The sequence below is a fragment of the Prunus persica genome, chromosome G1, assembly GCF_000346465.2.
Source record: "Prunus persica cultivar Lovell chromosome G1, Prunus_persica_NCBIv2, whole genome shotgun sequence".
NCBI classification, from domain to species: Eukaryota; Viridiplantae; Streptophyta; class Magnoliopsida; order Rosales; family Rosaceae; genus Prunus; species Prunus persica.
Window position 1 is genome coordinate 25,820,110 of NC_034009.1, and position 12,465 is coordinate 25,832,574.

The window sequence follows — 12,465 nt, forward strand, 5'->3', positions numbered from 1 at the left end:
TTTTTTATAAAACTTTCTTACCACCTTATTAAAAAATCAAATATAAAAAAAGTTTGTTTTGAGAAAAAAAAAAATGTCACCTTTTTTTACTACCTTTACTCTAAAGGTTAGTTTTTTATAATTATTTTATTTAATAAGGTGGTAACAAAGTTGTAAAAAAAAAATTTCAATACATTTAATAAGGATAAGATTTGGAAAACAAAAATTAGCTTGTGAGATAAAAAAAAACAGAAAAACCTCTTAACTTTCAAATCAAAGACATGCAAATGTAAAGGATTCCTAAGGAAATCTAAAAATAAATAAGGACAATTTTGTCCATTTTGACTTCTTTTAAAAAATTTCTCTCTACTTTGGCATTTTTCAAAGTCTCGCAAAGTCCAAATGAGAAGGTTAGAGAAAAAGTTGTTAGCATTCCGCTAAATTTTAAAGTTCCAGGTATGAAATAGGTAGCTGGTGATAGGAAAGAAAGAGAAGAGAGAGAGGTTGCCAATGGCCTTGTTGACCGGTATTAGACGGCGCCAAAGTCACTGCATGAGACAAATCACAGCCTTGCCTTAGGTGAATTTCAGTTTCTCCCACCAAAGCCCAACTCTTGAATTCCTAAAGAAAAAAATATCATGTTAATATGATCAAGAGACTAGCTGTTGATCAGATTTTGGGTTAAGTTATGGGAAAAAAATGAGAGACATGGAGAGGAGGAGAAGAGAAGAAGGTGAGACAGAGAGACTTAGGCGGCTTTTTTAATCTAGCCGTCCAATTTCATCCAACGGCTGCGATCTGTCCTCAATTAAGGCTTCTCTTGAGACTCCCTCTTTTTTTTTGTTAGTGAAATAAACCCTCTAAAACCTTAACCCCTTCCCTTTTTCTCAAAGTCCCCAAAGGGCAAACCTCCATCTTCAAATAATTCAACCGCTCATAGCGAAAATCGAAAGTGTTTGATTAAATATGCAGAACGACGAGGTCATATGGCAGGTTATCAGGCACAAACACTGCAGCTTCATGTCCAAGTATGCCGTTTTCTTTCTCTAATGTTCTTTTTGTCTGTAAATTTTGATAATTTACCTGATTTTTTTGTAACTATTTTTGAGTGTTAATTGGTTTTTTGTTTCTGTTTTTGTCAGAATTGAAACTGGGATATTCTGTAGAAACCCATATAACGTAACTGGGATTTGTAACCGAAGCTCGTGCCCACTGGCTAATAGTCGCTACGCCACCATTCGCGACCATGATGGTACTTGTTTCTCATTTTGCTTATTCGTGAATGGTTCTCTTTACTCTGCTATGAAGATAGCAAAGAATGACTGTGTCTTTTCTTGCTTTAACAAGGTGGTTTGCTTAATATTAAGTTGGACACTTGATCAGAGGTTGAGGGAATTTAGGTAGAGCCGGTGGCGGAGCTACGAATTTTAATTTTCGGGGTCAATAACGAAAATATAATTTTATGGAAGGTACTCTTAAGTAGAAATGAGGACAGGGGCCTGCATTTAAACCAAAGTCAATTATGTTAGCAGATTCTTCATAACCCTTTTAGCTCAGGGCCATTTTTTTAAAATCTATTATGAATTGCCTACCCATATAACTTTCTCCTTGGTCAACACAAAAGACTTCTTAGCTGCTTCCGTTCACATACATAAACCTTCTACCTTTCATCCATGGAGATGCCATCTTTGAACACGATATACTGTATGTCGAACAGAAGCATCTATAAAATGCTGCGCACAACTTTCCCTCTGCAAAACTAAGAGCACTTAATGTAGTTGTACGATGTTCTACATTTTTTTTGTCGTATAACTACAATTTAAGAGATCAAACAATCTTCAATATCCTTCGAAACCTATTGGTTTGCTAACATATATCTGAAAAGCTTATATAGTCTTGTTGATATTCCAAGAGTATAAGTTTACTTAAAATTTGTTACTATACTGGCAGCAATGCATATAATGTTTTCCTATGTTATGTTTGTGTCCTGCAGGAGTCTTCTATCTTTATATGAAAACTATAGAAAGAGCTCATATGCCAAACAAATTGTGGGAAAGAGTTAAGTTACCCAGGAATTATGAGAAAGCACTTGAAATTATTGACAAACATCTGGTATTGAAAATCTGACCCTCTTTTAACTGTTTCTGATTAAATGTATGTTAGTTTTCATAGAGTTAGAGGTTCTTGAAGTGATTAATCAGCATGAGCTTCCTGAATTGGCAGATGTACTGGCCTAAGTTTCTTGTGCACAAAACAAAGCAACGGCTGACTAAAATGACCCAGATGAGGATACGCATGAGGAAGCTTGCTTTGAAAACAAGGTCCGTATCATCTCATTGTGTAATGCTTCGACTCCATGTGATAAATGTCCACTTCATCTAATAATTATGTTTTTAAAATTAAAAAAATTGTCCGAAAAGTGACTTTACCTTTTTAATGTTGATATTAAAGAAGTTGTATTGAGCCATTGTATTGATACAATTTGTTGTGTTCTTTACCAGGGAGAAAATAATGACGACGCCAAGGAAAGAGAAAAAGAGAGAGGCTAGAAGAGAGGAAAAGGCTGAAAAAGCTGCAGTGTTGGATAAGGTTTTAACTTAACTGCCATACACTATAAATGTACTGGACTTGATCTGTTATTGTCACTAGCTCTCATAAAGATTTACTGTCCTGCAGAGCATTGAGAGAGAACTATTAGAACGCCTCAAGAAAGGAGTCTATGGTGATGCATATAAAGATATATACAATTACCCCTTTGATAAATACCAAAAAGTTCTTGAAGGGGAAGAAATGCAGTTGGATACTGAGAGAGAAGAAGAAGAGGAGGTATTCTTGTCCAATTTTAACATTGCCTTCTTTTTGGATGATCTAATATCTCAATTATTAGTATTGAAATGTGAAGTATTTCATGGTATGCTTACTTGAAATTGTATACTTTCATAATCTAAATACTTTTGTGGTTGGCATAAGCAGGAACCTGAGATAGAATATGTTGAAGGTTATGATGAACTTGAAGAGGAAGATGATATTGAAGATTTTGCTGGTTTTTCAATGGACAATTCTCATGCAGATGATGATTTTGGTAAAGCTAAATTCTAGTCTTAACAGAATATGAAATGAATGCATGCATAATCCACACAAAATTTGCATAACAGACTAATTTTTTTAGTCTGCTGTGACTAAAAAAGGTTTATAAAGCTTTGTTCCAACTGTTGTATAAAATTATGGGGAAGAGTTTGTGTGCTTGTGCGTATCAAATGGACTCAATGAAGGATCTTAATGATGCAGTTGGAAGTGATGAAGAGGCAGAAGCAGTTATTCGCAAGAGAGAGAGAAAGGAATCTGCCTTTGCTTCTAGAAGATTTGAGAAAGATGAACCTGCTGCCAAATCGAAGAAGCCGAGGGTACTTGTTGAGGTAATGGCTAGTTACATCTGCAGTCTTGAGATCTTTAGTTGGTTCAGCATAGTTTTCTCGCCTTTCTTGCTTGAAAAGCATTGATGTATCACTTTAACTAGAAACTGTCTTTCCTATCCTTAGGACTTCAGGGGTTGCTATTAGACCATATCGTATGTTAAATCCAAGCCGCTTATCTCCCTTTTGGTTGTAATTGATTAGTAGAGCAGTACCCTTAATGTAAATAATACCCTTTTTTAAATAATTGTGAAATCACTAGAAATAACTTGCTATATCTACACGTCTATTGTGATATGTAACTCTTCCCTCAAATCTGAATCAATTCCTTATTTATCAGGTTGAGCATGAAGATGCTGGTGTTAGGCAAAAGGCAGTCCACTGAGAACTTCTTCTTGTTTCATTATTTGATCTGGAAAAGAGATGGTTGCAACGCTCTTCTTCTTGTGAGGTTGGCCTATTTTTCTCAAAGCTTGCTGCGCAAGGAAGAAACTTGCCGATGGTGACCAAATTTTGAAAGATTTTGATAGCTGAACAATTTTTCAAATTACCATAGTGTTGGGAAACCATTGTATTGCTAGCTTTGAGTTGGAGCTGGCTTTGGCCTGTGGGTTGTTTGTAGGCCAAGGGACATTGTTAGTTAGGTTTTCTGTATTTTAAACGTCTTCTGTAACAAAGAAAAACAATAGTCTGTTGGAAGGATCCTAGTTTTTTCCTTTGCTTTTGTTTTGGATTTTATTTCTGTTTATGAATCCTTGTTCTCATTTCATTTGGATGACGTTAATGAGAACTCCTGTCATCCCTTCCAAATGTAATTTTAAGAACATAGTTCTAAATTAAATGGTTCTACAGTTTATGGGTTGTTCAAGATCCAACAAGTCATGTCGTCTAGTTGGTTTCCTACAGTTAAACCGCTTCCTTCGTCGTATCAAAACAAAACCAGCAGCCCACAACTCATAACTCTATCTGGTTGGAGCCCACAGGTTTCTCTAGTACTTTCCAGTTCTCTCCCCCTTTCTCTGCATATATATGTTTCCTCTTTCTCCAACACTCGTATTCTATCTCTCTGTCTCGATCATCTTCTACTTGTATGTCCAACTGTTTGGAGTTTTTATGAGTCCGAGAGAAATGGATCAACAATATTCCAGGGACTTTCCGATCCTATCCTATATCCTGTCAAGGCTCGACCCTGAATCCAATCCACCACTCTCACCCCAACTCCAAGAAACTCTGTTGACTCAGCTTCCCCACCTGAACCACCCCAAAGTCCTTGCCTCCATGACCCACCTCATCCCCACCACCCTCTCTCAGACCCTCTCCCTGCTCCGGGCCCTTGGTACTCCACCCGACCCGTCCACCGTGGTTGTGGCACGTGCCAAGATCGCTGAAATCCAGTCTAAGCTCCAAAACAGTAGTAGTAGTGTCCTCCAAGAAACCCAGAACTACTCACAAGTGAGAGAAGCGGCAGAGAAAGAGTTGGAGATATACAAGGCGGTGGTGAGGTTGGAGGAGATGCACGCGACCTATGAGGAACAGTTGAGGGATGTGGAAGTGAGGCTTGCTGAGGCATATGGCTCGGTCGTGGTTGATTTAGAAAAGGAGGAGGGTGAGGTGATAAAACTGAATGCGGAAGTGGTCAGGATTTTGAAGGAGGCAGAGAGTGGGGTAGCTGTTGAAAGAGTTGAGCTTTCTGGGCGTCATCTGAGGTTTCTACCTGAGGCTTTCGGGAAGCTTCATGGCTTGGTCTCTCTCAACCTGTCAAACAATCAGCTACAGGTTTCCACTCTCATCTCTCTCTCTCTCTCTCTCTCTCTCTCTCTCTCTCTCTCTCTTTTGTTTATCTTAGAGACAGAAAAGCGTACAACTTTCAATGAATCAGTTCACTTTTTGAATTAGACATATGCCAGATCAAGCATTTAGCTAATCCTATATGAAAAATTAATATAGCTTACAAGTCCACTCACAATTGGTTTTCTATATTTAGAGCAAAATCCAACTAACCAATCAATGTTTGCAGCAGATTGATAGAATTAAGACTCTCCTTGGCATCATTGATCTCTAAGTAGTAACTTATGATTAGGGTCTTGCATTTCATTGATGTAGTTCCTGGTAACATATTACATAACTGGTTTATTTGTTTGGCAAAACAGTCCATTCCAGATTCAATTGCAGGACTTGAGAAACTCGAGGAGCTCTATGTTTCGTCCAATCTTTTAGTTTCCTTGCCCGACTCCCTTGGATTGTTGCTTAACCTGAGGATCCTCAATGTGTCAGGAAACAAGCTGGATGCCCTTCCTGAAAGCATTGCTCGTTGCAGGTAATGTCTCAAATTTTCTTTTTCCACTTGTCCCATCTGTTGTTCATGTGTTCTGTTCTTGGCGGGTAATGTTTCCTTCCTTTCCTGCAATTCTCACTTTGTGACTGTTTCCAAAACTTCTTTTTGTACTCAATATTAGTTCACTGGTGGAGCTAGATGCAAGCTTTAACAACCTGATGTGTTTGCCAACAAATATTGGTTATGGGCTACTGAATCTCGAAAGGCTCTCAATCCACTTGAATAAAATCCGTTCCCTTCCTCCATCCATCTGTGAAATGCGGTCACTGAGATATCTAGATGTTCATTTCAATGAGCTTCGTGGGCTGCCACATGCAATTGGGAGACTGACAACTCTTGAGGTGCTCAACCTGTCCAGCAACTTCAGTGACTTGACAGAGCTTCCTGAATCAATTGGTGATTTAACCAACCTCAGGGAGCTTGATCTAAGCAACAACCAGATTCGAGCTCTTCCCGCAAAATTTGGTCTGCTAAGAAACCTAAACAAGCTCAATTTGGATCAGAACCCGCTCGTGATTCCGCCAATGGAGATAGTAACTCAAGGGGTTGAAGCTGTCAAGGAATACATGGCACAGAGGTGGCTCGATATCATAGCAGAGGAACAACAGAGGAGCATGCTTGAAGCAAGCAAACAAACAGCTCAGACTGGATGGTTGGGTTGGGGAACCTCCTTGTTGAATAACTTGGTTTCTTCGGTCTCCCATGGTGTTGCAGGTAATCTTGGAGGGAAGAGAGATTCTAGAGACCCATGTCTTGATCAACAGTTGTGATCATCCAGCTTTTTCTGTAAATATTCCTCTGTATATATGTGTAGTCTGGACATTTAGTTATGTATGAAGTCTGGTATCTGTAAGATAATACTGATTTTACTGTAATTGATGGATGAAGATGGTATACATTGTTTTTGTGTAAAATGTTCTTGATAAAAATAAAAATAATAATAATTATTGAGCCAAGTGAAATGCTCTTACGTGAAATGCTGTCCTGCCTATGTGCGTGCTGTGCTGTGCGTGAAATCCTATTGGTTTTCTTAAAGTGGTTGCTGAGCACGCACATAGCTGTCCAGAAGTGCCTTATATAACTATATTTTCATTTAGAACCCTTGGTCAAACTCAAGCAATCTTCTTCCTTCCAAATGGCATCCTTCCAAATGGCTAAAGACACCATGCCTCTTTCCCTTTTGTGAAGAATCAAAGTGGGAAAAGACATCTTAATGTAGGTTTTGAGTAATGGAAGGTATAAGAGCGTGCACCACATCCACAGGGCAGTGACCAACAAAGTTGAGGCAAGATTGTCAATGTTCTATGGACCCAACAAGGACACAATGATTGGTCCAATTGAGGATTTGATTGACGAGGAACACCCTCCATTGTACCGGAGGTATAAGTATGCAGAGTTTTTTGAAGAATTCTACAAGCAAGAAGGAAAAAGAAGATTGGTGAAGGAAGCTTTTGAGTTGCACAATTGATAATGGCCATGAATCAATGATCTGGTTGATGTATTCAAATCCATGAATCAATGAATACTGTAACGCCTCAATAAAATAAAGGTTTCATTTCATTCATGTTAAATAATATAAAAAAAAGTCCAACAAAATAATAATAATAATAATAATAATAATAATATATGAAATGTAAAATGAACGGTATATGCGGGAATATTGAGCTGCATATAAAGTAAATGAGACGTAATATTTAACAAGGTTCAGCCCTGCTTACGTCATCAGAGAGTAGCAGTAGTAATTTTTCCACTACGTAAAATAATAGGGCTACAACTTTAGTGTTTACAATCTTTATGGCTCACTAATTTTTCTCTTTTGAAGAATTTCTCTCTGCTCTCTTTTCTCTCCTCTCTCTTTTTTCTTCCTTCCTCTCTGCATAGGCTCTCATTTTCTTCTCTAATGGTTGGTGCTTAAAGCAAAGGAAGGGGGAAACCTTATTTATAGGGAGAATTATGTGGCTGCCCACTATAAAGTCTTTGGCTTCATGTGGGTGTTGGCAGACAAGCTTCACCATTATTTTTTTTTAGCTCTACTACATTCTTTACAATACTCCCCTTTGGAGACTACAAGTAACATATTGTTGTCTCCTCCTGATATCTTCATGACTATCCTTTTTGGAGTGAAAATCTTCCAGAGTGAGTGGAAGATGTACACATAAAAAATTCCTTAGTTTAGTGAGTAAATATATTTCCAGTGGGCAATCTCTACATAAATCATAGAAATTTTCAGAGTCCGCGTATCCAACAAAACTTGGGCTATTTGTAAGTTCACTTAAAAAGAATATGCTTGTATATAGTGTTATGCAAGATATTATCAAATATGACTCACAATATCCCAAAGTGGTAGTGATGGAGCTGAGATCTGAAAAATATAATGTCCAGTCCAGTACACTTCCAGAAAATCATTTGAGTGCCCAACAGATAATCCACATAAAAATGCTTCAATACTTTCTTAGTATAAGAAAGAATCTCGTTGGCATAATGCTAGATCTTCAAGGCGAGACAAATATTTCTTGAACTCTTCAGGAGTTTTAACCAAGTATTAACTCTTCAGGAGTTTTGATCAATTGTCAACTCTTCAGGAGTTGTAATATGTTGCAACCATATCATAATTAATGTACTCACTGAGGCAATTTATACATATTGATATTGAGTACAAAATTTGTGCTTCAGGCACATAACCTTCATGGACTTGCTTCATGCAATTTCAATCATCTAGCGATTTTATTTAAGGGATTACACTTTATGACACATTAAATAGTTTTAACCTAGCTATTTATACATCTTTAGGGAAGCGCTTCTGGCGATATGCTATGTACATTTAATAACCCTTAAAGACAACATGCTAGTTGTTGTTAAAATGTTAACTCGCAATTGTACGGGCCAATTAGTAGTATAGCAAGACAAGTACGAGGTCGTACCCACGAGGACTGAGAAGTTAAAATTAGTTATGTACTTAGATTACCAAATTCAAGAAAGTAGGAGGTTAAGTCTAAAATAGAATTTAAAGCAAGAGTGATTGTAATTGTTGAACAAATGAGGCAAAACGAAATTTCAAACAAAAGCAAAGTGAACAAATGTAACAAAGAGTACTTTTGTAGGCTGGAAAACAGATTGGGAGACTAGGGCATTCGATTCACCATAACAATTCAATTCTGGGTTATAAGGAGTCAAGTGACAAGTCTCATTCGAATTCAAAGATTGATTCTAGCTAAAGTATGATTAGGCCATGGTGTCTGGTCCTAACCCTGTGCTCCTAATTCCCTAACTTGATCATTTGTTGTCTAATCTAAATTAGGCATTAGGAACCCATTAAGCATAGAAGAACAATTTAAACAACCAAGCATGTATCTAATCCCTGTTGTCGAATGTCCATACATACTTTTCTTATTCATAGTTCAATTCAAATCAAAGCATGGTGTCTACTCTTGATTCAAACCAAGGTAGCTAATATACAAGTTCTAATGGTGATCAATCATCCAAACAAGCATATTAACTGATAAGCATAAAGAATAGGAATATGAATCATGAATCAAACTTGAAACTCAAAACTTCAACTTATAAACCCAGAATATTCATGTTAGGTTATATCATAGCCCTAGTTATGAATTTAGCTACTCATAATGGAAATGAAACTTAAGCAAAAATGAGAAAACATATTGAATGCAATAAGAGTAGAGAAACCCAATTCTGAAGTTGCTTATGGTTTCCAAGGCTTCTCCAGGTGCTTCTCCACGTCTAATGCTACTCCAAGAACTTTCTCATGTCTAGAGTATGGCAACTAAAGAGGTGATTTGGGATGAGTTTGGGTGGTTGGTGATGGCAGAGAAAGAACAAATTCGTAGGAAATGGAAGGAAGGCTTGTTGGAGTTGTTCCCCTTCTGATTTTGGGCTGAATGGAGTAATATAGGATGGCTGGAGTGAATTATTGGTCAATTGAGTGAATCCTTTGCCTTTGAGTAGCTGACACACCTCCCTAAATTGCTCCCTAAATTGCTCAACATGTCTGGTCTAAAGTCAAGGCTCCTTTGCACTTGAGTAGCTGACACTCCTCCCTTAATTGCTCAACATGTCAGGTCTAAAGTCAAGGAAAGCTGTGGTGAGTCACATGGCTCTCCTCTGCACTTGAGTAGCTGACAGACCTCCCTTAATTGCTCAACATGTCAGGTCTAAAGTCAAGGAAAGCTGTGGTGAGTCACATGGCTCAAAGAAAGTATCCAAGGCTCAACAACTGGAAACTGCAATCCTGAGCCTGGTGTGTATATGGGCTCACGAATTGGGCTCAACTTCATAATCTGATGCATTTGAGTAGTCCATCTTGAAGTTCAGACTCTCATCTTTCCAACTACATATTATTTGGGCCAATCCAAGTCGGAGAAAGATGTTAAGGCCGAAATGAGTTGCTAACCCAGTCTGCTCGTTTTTGCACCATTTTGCATCTTTTCTTATCCAAAGACACCATTGCTACCTAAGGCCCAATGAACTGAATGATAAACAGAAAAGGGATTAAAAGCACACGTTTGACTCAATAACATAACCAAATCATAAGCTAGAAGGGTACAAAATGATATACAATTGTGAACTGATCACTAGTCTTCGTAAATGTGCAATAAGAAGGCACGATTGCAAAAGAGAATAAAGTTGAAAACAAAACAAGAAGTTAACTAAACCACTTCTGTAGGTAACTCGATTGCAATGTGCATATGCAACACCTATGTATAACCTTCACGGTTAACATCCTTTTGGGGTTCGTACTATATGGTTGTTCTTTCACATTCTCATCTATAATGGAATTACCTTTTTCCATTTTGGCCAATGATTTTGTTGACATTTAATAATAGAACATGGTTCCAATCAACACAGCCCATTGATAATTTGAGTAGCTACTTTAAAACTAAAAATTACCATTCATTAATCCGTGATTTCCCCCCTCCCCTCCAATTCTCATGTGCATGTGTATGCATAAATTATAAGCATTTCTTTGCCTTTTGGGTACCCAAGCCATTTCAGGAGCTTTTATTGTCTCTTTCCAGACGTACATTTCTTAGAAGATGAATTATGTGAGAATGCGGATCATAACCTCCAATGGAACGCTATTTTATAATTGGGCCTGGATAATCTCCATTTAGGGAGTTGGAACATCTAGAACCCATATATCTGTCATGCCATAGGCATGCCATAGATTAATACACACATGTCAATTAATTGTCCTTCTGGGAATTTAAACCATATAATTTGCTACGCATTAGGCTTGCACCATATTAACATTGACATGTTAATGGATTGTCTTTCCGGGACCTCAATCCATATCGTTTGCTACGCAACAAGCGTACATCTCATTGATCACTGATATGCCCATGTTTTGTTCTTCTGGTACTTTAATCTGTCCAGTGTATTATCAATGTATTTAACTTGCAATCTGTAAAATTTACATTTATAATTCTTGAATACATATGATGATGATACGAGCCATTCTTATGAAATGGTCAAGTCGTTTTTCTAGAACGATCCATAATGCAAGTCATTCTTCTGGAATGGTCCTTTACATGACGTTCTTCTGGAACTGCCTTATCTCTTCATTTGGTTACCAATCCTTAGGTGAGAGAAACTTTTCTCAAATATCATTCAAGCTCGTATCAACTCAGCAAATATAATGAAACGCTTGATGATCTAGTTATATTCTGCAAGAGCAAAAAATCACAATTCTTTTGTCTCTATAAAATTTTTTTTTTTAAAAACCCTCATAGTTAGGTTCAAAACATGGATTTCTTCTTCATATGAATGTTCTAAAGAAACAAAAATCCCCTAGAAATAGAGAGTTATAAAAAATAAAAAAAACACAAAGAGTTGTGATATTGATTGCAAGGAAGGTAAGCAGTCAGGGAAGGAAACTGGTGAGGTAACAAACAACGAACTCTCATTTCCCTTAACCTAGGAGAACTTCAGGAGATTAGAGCAATGTGGTTGTTCTTGTTTGCCTCTTAGTTCTCCGATGTCACAGAAACGTAATCAAGGATAGTCTCGCTTGCTAAATGGATGATCAGAGATAGCCTCGCTTCTCAAACACATCGAGCGCTCACTGATAGGAAAACAAGTGGATATTGCATAACTAGATATGGAGAAAATTTGATGTATTCTACAAAGAAGTTTTGTTAGTAACATATTTATACACAAGTTAGAGGAATAGTTAGATCTGGTGAATCTCAAATTAACTACAGAAATTTATGAGGTTCTCAAGACACTTTTGAAAAAGAGACTCCTTGAAATCCGTAGAAGTAGAATCAGTTTGACAAAATAGTCCTTGAAACCCCTAAAGTGCCAATAAACATTAATGAAGGCCTTGTGACGTTTTGAAATCTGGAAAAGAAAAAGGAAATATTGGGATTCGGGAATATATTGGGATCATGGAAATGTTGCCACATTTCCACCTATAGATATTGTCTTTGTAAGGCCTGATTGGACTAATTGTATTTCAACTCAAATTCCTTCAATTTTCTGAAAGTTCAGCTTTTCGAAAACTTTCCTAGAAACCTTTTAAAATGGCTTCCTCTTCTTCTCATCCAAAACGTTTCAATTAAATGTTGCTCCCAAAACAACTCGTGACGCTAAAGTCTGGCGTCCATCCTTTGTATCCCAAAATCGTCATCTCACGGTTAATGACTCTGTGATGATGAATGATACAACTGCTATCATAGTAGGTAGGAATTTCCTACCTCCTATGGATGATACTATTAACAG

General features: G+C 37.4%; 2 protein-coding genes and 1 long non-coding RNA gene across 3 annotated transcripts; 2 read left to right on the forward strand and 1 right to left on the reverse strand.

Annotated features, from left to right (window-relative positions):
• On the forward strand, positions 608 to 6,679 carry LOC18789123 (protein MAK16 homolog). The gene is made up of 11 exons (XM_007223118.2): positions 608 to 1,007; positions 1,122 to 1,231; positions 1,973 to 2,091; positions 2,203 to 2,300; positions 2,481 to 2,568; positions 2,656 to 2,805; positions 2,950 to 3,061; positions 3,268 to 3,395; positions 3,733 to 5,168; positions 5,543 to 5,709; positions 5,849 to 6,679. Exons 1-9 carry the CDS (start codon positions 946 to 948, stop codon positions 3,775 to 3,777), a joined length of 912 nt encoding a protein of 303 aa, XP_007223180.1. The 5' UTR covers positions 608 to 945; the 3' UTR covers positions 3,778 to 5,168; positions 5,543 to 5,709; positions 5,849 to 6,679.
• LOC18789627 (plant intracellular Ras-group-related LRR protein 3) lies at positions 4,411 to 6,683 on the forward strand. The gene is made up of 3 exons (XM_020554510.1): positions 4,411 to 5,168; positions 5,543 to 5,709; positions 5,849 to 6,683. The coding sequence occupies exons 1-3, from the start codon at positions 4,422 to 4,424 to the stop codon at positions 6,495 to 6,497; spliced, it is 1,563 nt and encodes a 520-aa protein (XP_020410099.1). The 5' UTR covers positions 4,411 to 4,421; the 3' UTR covers positions 6,498 to 6,683.
• On the reverse strand, positions 9,076 to 10,310 carry LOC109948318. The gene is made up of 2 exons (XR_002270967.1): positions 9,870 to 10,310; positions 9,076 to 9,778 (listed from the first exon to the last, which is right to left on the reverse strand). It is a non-coding gene; the product is annotated as an uncharacterized LOC109948318 (long non-coding RNA).

Bases quoted from the DNA above. Each gene is read 5' to 3' on its own strand.
- LOC18789123 (XM_007223118.2), top strand. From the start codon at position 946: ATGCAGAACGACGAGGTCATATGGCAGGTTATCAGGCACAAACACTGC. The intron at 2,806-2,949 runs GTATTCTTGTCC...GGTTGGCATAAG, and splicing joins AGAGAGAAGAAGAAGAGGAG to CAGGAACCTGAGATAGAATA. The intron at 3,396-3,732 runs GTAATGGCTAGT...CTTATTTATCAG, and splicing joins AGCCGAGGGTACTTGTTGAG to GTTGAGCATGAAGATGCTGG.
- LOC18789627 (XM_020554510.1), top strand. From the start codon at position 4,422: ATGTTTCCTCTTTCTCCAACACTCGTATTCTATCTCTCTGTCTCGATC. The intron at 5,169-5,542 runs GTTTCCACTCTC...TTGGCAAAACAG, and splicing joins TGTCAAACAATCAGCTACAG to TCCATTCCAGATTCAATTGC. The intron at 5,710-5,848 runs GTAATGTCTCAA...ACTCAATATTAG, and splicing joins GAAAGCATTGCTCGTTGCAG to TTCACTGGTGGAGCTAGATG.